The 7,898-nt window shown below is 39.8% G+C and overlaps 1 protein-coding gene across 1 annotated transcript in view; it reads left to right on the top strand.

The window, feature by feature from the left end:
- Positions 1-7,898, top strand: part of LOC110331318 (olfactory receptor 2T29-like) — a 51,782-nt gene that overhangs the window by 1,620 nt on the left and 42,264 nt on the right. Inside the window, exons 3-4 of the mRNA XM_021211806.2 lie at positions 6,905-7,012; positions 7,476-7,632. Of these exons, the coding sequence (XP_021067465.2) occupies positions 7,603-7,632 (30 nt within the window). The 5' untranslated portion in view covers positions 6,905-7,012; positions 7,476-7,602. The remainder of the gene's footprint in view (positions 1-6,904; positions 7,013-7,475; positions 7,633-7,898) is intronic.

Raw genomic sequence — 7,898 nt, 5'->3', positions numbered from 1 at the left:
ATCCATCACTTCTTCTGTGAGGTCCCTGCTGTGACAAAGCTCTCCTGCTCAGACACCTGGCTCTATGAGACCCTCATGTATGTGTGCTGTGTGCTCATGATTCTTATTCCTGTGACAGTCATTTCAGGCTCTTATTCATCCATCCTCCTCACTGTTCTCAGGATGAACTCAGCAGAGGGCAGGAAAAAGGCTCTTGCTACCTGCTCCTCCCACATGACTGTGGTCACCCTCTTCTATGGCGCTGCTGTCTATACCTATATGCTCCCTGCCTCCCTCCACACCCCCGAGAAGGACATGGTGGTATCTGTGTTTTACACAATACTCACTCCTCTGTTGAACCCACTAATATATAGTTTTAGGAATAAGAATGTCACAGAGGCTATGAAGAAATTGTTGTGTGTGAGCACCCCGTTCCAAGAAATAGTAAAGTAATTTGGAATGCATCTTTTTTTCTCTTGTCTCTACACATATGTTGATCCAGATCTCAAGCTCAGTTTATTCCTGATTCATCATGTCCCACTTCATAGTCATCCCTTTTTGAAAACCTATTCCTCTAATCTGAAAATTTCTTCATTGATATACTTTTTGTGCATTCAAACTCTTTATATGTAGTTTGTAAACATTGCATTTTATGAAGTCGGTAATGGCCATTTAATTTTGTGTGTCAATAATCTCATCATTCAGAAGTCAAGTTATATTGCACATGATGTGTGAAACAGATAAAATATAGAGAATTTAAAGAAAGGTTGTTAACAAAGTTATCAAGAGGTGAGTTGATATAATTGGCATGTTAAAATAATTCTGTATACTTTCTTGATAATTTATGTGAATTTGAAATTGGATAAAAATAAAGAACAAGATACAGTTTTCTCTCTTCAGCTTCTCTATTGTGTTATAATAAAAATAGAGGTTAAAAGAAAATTAAATCTCAATAGGTCATGTGGCCCTGAAGGTTTTAGATTGTCAGTGTACCTGTGTTTGCATATAAATGAATCCCTTAAAGTGCAACACATCTCTCACTTCAAAGAAAATTAGTAATCACTTATTTTTGAGCCACAAATGGGTGACCATTTTTGATATTTGCCCTCTACCTGATGTGGACTTAGTGAAAATCTTTTCCCATTCCAACACCTGTTGTTTTGACCTATTGATGGTATCCTTTCCTTCCAGAAGTTTTTGAGTTTCATGAGGTCCCATTTATTAATTTCTGATTTAAGTGTGTACGCTCTCTATGTTCTGTTTATGAAGTTGTCTCCTATGTAAATGGGTTCAAGGATATTCTCCACTTTCTCTTCTATCAGGTCCAGTGTACCTGGTTTTAGGTTGAAGTCTTTGATCCACTTGGACTTCAGTTTTGTGCAGGATGATACATATTTATCTATTTGTATTTTCTGCATACAGACACAATGCTAGACCAGCACCATTTGTTAAAGATGTGTCTCTCTGGCTTCTTTATCAAAAATCAGTTGTCCATAGGTGTGTGAATTTATATCTGGGTCTTTGATTTGATTCTATTAATTGATATGTCTGCTGTTATACCAATACCCGGTGGGTTTGATGACCATTGCTCTGTAGTAGAGCTTCAAATCAGGGATGATAATTCCTTTAAAAGTTCTTATATTATTCAGATTGTTTTCACGATCCTGTGGTGTTTGTTTGTTTATTTGTTTGTTTTAGCTTTTGTTTTTCATTTGTTGTTTTGTGGTCTACAAAAATTATGTTGATATTTTGATGTGTCTTGCTTTGGATCTGTAGACTGCTTTTGGTAGCATGGCAATTTTCACTATGTTGATTCTACTTGTCCATGAGAGTGGGAGATCTTTCCATCTTCTGGATCTTCTCCAATTTCTTTCTTCAAAGGGTTGAAGTTTTATCATAAGTCTTTCATTTGCTTGATCAGAGTTACCCCCAAGATATTTATATTATGTGTGGCAATTGTGCTTCCTTTCTCATCCCTTTTATTGCTTATATATAGAAGTGTTCCTGGGGTTTGTTTGTTTGTTTGTTTTGTGTTAATCTTTTATCCAGTCTTTGCTAAAGGGGACTATAAGTTGTAGGAGTTCCCTGGTAGAAATTTTGAGGTCACTTATGTATAGTGTTACTTCATCTGTGAATAGCAATACTTTGACTTCTTCCTTTCCAATTTGTATCCTCTTGATCTCCTTTAGTTGTCTTATTGTTCTAGCTAGAATTTTAAGTACTATATTGGATATATGTGGAGAGAGTAGACAGCCTTGTTTTGTTACCAATTTTAGTAGTATTGTTTTAAATTTATCTCCATTTAGTTTGACAGTAGTTATAGGCTTGTTGCTGTAAATGGCCTTTATTATGTTGAGGTTGTCCCTTGAATCCTCAATCTCTACAGTGCTTTTGTCATGACAGGGTGTTGGATTTGTCAAAAGCTCTTTTGGCATCTAGTAAGATAATCGTGTGGGTTTTATTCTCTCAGTTTTTTATTTCATGAATTACATTAACTGATTTTCTAATGTTAAATCATCCTACTATGTCTGGGATGAAGCCTACCTGGTCATGGTGGGTGATGGTTCTTTTGCATTCTGGAATTCAGTTTGCATGCATTTTATTGAGTATTTTTATATTTATTTTCATAAGGGAAATTAATCAATAATTCATTTTCTTTGTTGAATCTTTGTATGGTTTGAGTGTCAGGGTGTTCATGGCCTCATTACATTTTGTGGAGTACAGTCTCTCAGCTGTTATCTGTGGTTTTGTACAGACTGGGGACCTCTGTTCAGGTACTTCTTATTTTTAAGAATCTCCATTGAGAAGTCAGATGTAATTCTAATAAGTTTTTCTCTATATGTTACTTGGTCTTTTTCCCTTGAAGCTTTTAATATCATCTCTTTGTTCTGTCTATTTGGTATATTGGTTATTTATCTTCAATTCCTGAGATTTTTCTCTTGCATCTCTTGTATTCTGTTGGTGAGGCCTGCATCTATAGTTCCTGACACAAATCCCTCTGTTTGTGTTTTTCATATTGCTTCAAGTTCCGTTTTCAGGTTTTATTCATATGCTTGGTTTGTTTCCTTGACTATCTTGGCTTTCCTAATGGTATTTACTCATTCTCTCTTTAAGGACCTATATCAACTTCATAAAGTTTGTTTTAAGGACTTTTCCTTGAGCCTCACCTGTGTCAGAATAGTCAGGCCTGCTGTAGTAGTATACCTGGGCCCTGGTGATGACATATTGTCCTCGAAGTTTCTGTTGTGCTCTTGTGCTAGCATCTAGATATCTACATTTGGAGTGATTATAGTTTGAGGTGCAGATTTCTGATTAAGTGGCTATAAACTTGGCCCTTTTGATTTTAGACTAACCTTTTGTGATGGTTTGAATGTCCTAGGTCCAGGAAGTGGCACTACTAAGTGGTGTGGCCTTGTTGAATTAGGTGTGGCCTTGTTGGAGGGAATTTGTCATTGTGCGAAAGGGCTTTAAGACCTTCATCCTAGCTCCCTGAAAGCCATTCATCTGTTTGCCTTTGGAATAAGATGTAGAACTCCCAGCTCTTCCTACATCATGCCTGCCTGGATGTTGCCATGCTCCTGTCTTGATGATAATGGACTAAATCAAACCCAATTGCATGGTCCTTATAAGAGTTGCTTCAGTCATGGTGTCTGTTTACAGCAGTAAAACCCTAAGACATTTTGAAAAGCCCAGGCTATCAGGACTACATTTTAGGTCTGGATGAGTGATAGCTAAAGCAACCTCACAGACTCAGACATTGATCACACGAAACTCATGCCAACACAGTCTCCACATTGTGGCTCCTATGGCATTGCCTAGAGTCTCTTGCAAAGGCTTTGAGCTCCCCTTGTGAGTGGTGACATAGATTTGCTATTTCCTCTAACTACTGGTTCATCCTGTGTATTTGTGGGGAGACTGTGTTGTGTATAAGCATCTATTATATCCATTTCTGTTTCTATTACGTTTCTATGACTTGTCCGTATTGTAGCATGGGTTTATCATTTTTATTACATAATATTTGATTGATTAATGACACTAATTTCCCCCTTTTCCAAAAGAGATCCCCATGAGTCAGTTTCTAGGACTCTACAAAGCCTTCCTGTTTCAAGCTGGAGAATTTTATGCCCAGAATGGGTAGCCTGGTGACATTGAGATGGACTACTATCACCGTGGCAGCTGCATGTGCCCCTCACTATGCATTAGATGCTGGGTAGTGATAAACTGTTGGTGGTCCTGCCCTGACACCCTGCAGAACCTGAGACATCTGTGCCTTAATAACAGCTAATCAGCTGTCTTAAGTACTGCATACAGCCTGGAGTCCCACAGAGCCTCTGTCAACAAAACTTGATGCAGCTGCCCAAGACCAGCAGCTATATGGAAGGAGCCCAGTTCTTCCCTGTCAATGTCCACCCAGGACTGCACTTAAACGAAATGTGAAAGGAGTCAAGACACTGTTCTGTCTGTAGGCTAAATTCTTGGGTGCCTGAGAGGGCTGAGTTCAGGAGGTAGCCTGTGGCTTGAAAAACATTGGACACTGTGGCAAGAGGATGGAATGGGAAGAGTGCCATCTTGGAAAGTGATCAGAAACCTTTAGCATTCAGAAAAGGTTCATAACAATTTGGCTGCAGGTCAAGAGTACAGAGTTTCTGTCTTCCACCCTCTGTATTCTAGCTCCAACTACATAGTGTATGTCATTGTCTGCAGATTATGGAAGGGTATGACTTTTAAAGTGTGGTTTTTTTGCTCAGCTGTGGGTAATATCAAAATTTACATTTTCATTTAAGCCATTTGTATTTATAGATTATTCTGTAACTTTCAGGTCTCTATTTAAAATGAAACAAATATTTACACTGATGACAGCTCTAATGAATATGGTTTGTGACTGAGAAGAACCCAGGGATGATGGAGTGGGGGAGGAGAAGATCGCACAAGAGGGATGAGGGCTTGTGGTTAGCCTGCCATGCACTATAAGGGCCAATGTTTACAGCCTAGTAGCTGAACCCCAAGCTTTCAAGTCCACATCTATGAAAGATAACATGTCACAAAGGCTACTGAAATGTTTTATAAATATACAGAGAGAGTAATTGGGTTGTGGGAACAAAAATCCCAGACATACAATAACTGACTCATGTTGGTACTGATTCTTATTTAGGATTACTGTTAATACTGGCTAAGATTTCCCACTATAACAAAACTGAAGGGCAAATCTGGCTTAGAGGAGGTGTCTGTTAGAAGTCCTGGCTCTTGCATTCTCCTTTAAAGTCCCAGAAGGGAGTTATTAACAAAATCTCTATCTGGGAATGAGCAGAGTCCAGCCAGGGATGACATCACTTGACTGTAGTTCCTTGTGCACTTAATCAGCTTCTGTTCCTTGGTTCATATGGCTCAGGGTATAGCTGCAGCTGCATCTCATGGTGAGTAGGACTGGACAAGAGAGTCTGCATGGCACAGGGTGGTCACCACATAGTCTACTCTTTCTTTAAAAAAAAACAACCCATTTATCCTTTATTCTTTACTGTCTTATTTATTATAGAAGAAAAGAAATTCAGCCTCTTCCCTCTCTTCTTCTTTCTTCTTCCTCTTCCTCCTCCTTCTCTTCCTCTTATTTTATTTTTTCAGCCCTGACTGTCCTGTAACTCACTCTGTAGACCAGGCTGACCTCAAACTCAGATCTACATGCCTCTGCCTGCAAGTGCTGGCATTAAAGGTGTTCAGTACCACACCCAGCTTTTTCCTAAGGATTTCCTTCAGTACTTCCTTACTGAGAATGTTTCTATAATATGAGTGAAGGAATATGAAATCTAAACACAAACACACACACACACACACACACACGACATGCTTTGACTACGTTGTTAATCACCCTGCTTCAGACTCAAAAATGCTAGGATTGTTGAAGTAATCTGGCACCACAGACAGCCTTCCTCATTTTTAATTATTCATATGACAAGGCATTCATTTTCAAAACTGTCTTTTGGGTAGTTTATTTAATTTCAAGTATGGGTAATTTTCGAGGGTTACAATAATGCAAAAAGGTCTTAATTTTATTCATGTTTCATCATATGAAGCAGACAATGGGTAACATAAATTCAAAGTATACACTCTTGGAGGAGTAGTGTTTCTCATAGAACCCAGGCAGGTGTCCACTCTGTGCATACTCACAGGGGAAGCACTCATTCTGTCAGTTGTAGTCTGAAGTGAGGCAGAAGCCTGAGACCCTGAGCTTCTCCTGTGAAAAAGAAGCAGACATGCTGAGTCCTCTGGAAGCACCAGGGTGGCTCAGGATGCTGCTGGCTCAGGATGCTGTTGGCTCAGGATGCTGCTGGCTCAGGATGCTGCTGGCTTGGGATGCTGCTCTGTCCTTGCTTTGCCTTCGCTTTTTTTCCCCCAATTTTTATTAGGTATTTACTTCATTTACATTTTAAATTCTATCCCCAAAGTCCCCTATACCCTCCCCCCCCACCTACCCACCCTTAATAATACAAAGGGTTAACAATGCACCAAGCTGTTCACAGGACATCAAGTGGCACAGCATGGGTAAGGACAATCTATGCTTACTGCAGACACCACATTCCTGACCTCACTGCTGCCTGGGGACAGTGATGCCAGTGGTCCCCACTTAACAGAGGCTCTGACCTTCCCAGCACACCTCCTGCCCCTCACCTGCCTCCTGACCTCCACTCAGCCAGCAGAAGGTACTCAGGGCTTCTCACAGTCTGTGACTTCCTGCCTGATCTTTGTTCCCTGTGTCAAAAACCAAAAACTGGGTCAGCAGGAAAACATGAAATGAACATTGAAAGGTTTAAACTCCTAATAGATCTAAGTTTCTTTTCATGAATATCCCCTTTTTAAAATGGAAATCTGTCTTTTTCTTCCAACCTCTCAGTCGATTTTCTGTCTCTGCCTCTCCCATTTCCTTCCATAGGTGTGAGATCTGTCTGGCATTTATATGAAGGCAACAAGAACCTTGCTGTGTTCTCTGCTGCAGCAGCAGCTTGGGCAGAACATGGCACTCTAAGGGCTTCAGGAACAGGTTTGCTTTTGTGCCTTTCTTCTGTAAAATGTTCCAGAAACTTATGACTGCTGTCTCACAACCCCTCCGTTGTAACTATTGATAACATCTCAGAAAGAGATTTCATTTTCTTCCTAATACTTAGGTAAATCAAAATGTAAGGTTACTAGTTTAGATTTTTTTTAAAAAAACTTTTTAAATTTCTCTTCTTTAAGAAGTACATGTGGAAGAGGCATTTCTGAGGCTGGGTACATTCTGTCTGACGCTGTTTCTCACTCTGCTGTGCCTAATGAAACCTTCACATTCATGTGTTATTTTCCCAACATAGCTGGACACTGACCTTGTTTAGTGCATTCAAGGTTGATGTGTCCCTGGATTTCCCTCAGCATCTAACACAGAGGCTACCTGGGAGTGTGGGGTGGAGGGAACAGTGAACGGCTCTCAGGAGCAGCTCAGGGCTGTCTGTGTTCCCTCTGCTTCTCAGACTCCATGAGGAAATGGCTGAAGTCCACACAGATGCTGCTGCCACAGCCTGGCCTGGCAACCAGCAGTGACTCCTAAACCCTCAGTCTGCTGCTGGAGCTTAGAGCAAATGGAGAGCCTGTGAGGAGATGAACTTGGAGAAGCAGAGAACAGAAAAGGTGGGACATTCAATTAACTCTGTATAACCAATGTGAGATGAGAAAACATGTTATACATACATACATACATACATACATACATACATACATACACACATACATAATTGTATCTATATTTTCATGTTAATATGTTTATATGAATGTATATTTAAAAGCACTTGTCTATCAAAACAAACAATTATAGGGCAGTTCAAATTGAATTTTAAGTAGACTGGATGGATTACTCAACTAAGATCTTGGACCATATTATTTTGAAGCCACATTCT

Source organism: Mus pahari, chromosome 14, assembly GCF_900095145.1.
Source record: "Mus pahari chromosome 14, PAHARI_EIJ_v1.1, whole genome shotgun sequence".
NCBI classification, from domain to species: Eukaryota; Metazoa; Chordata; class Mammalia; order Rodentia; family Muridae; genus Mus; species Mus pahari.
The sequence above is the reverse complement of the archived record's forward strand: the minus strand, read 5'-3'. Positions and strand labels throughout refer to the sequence as shown.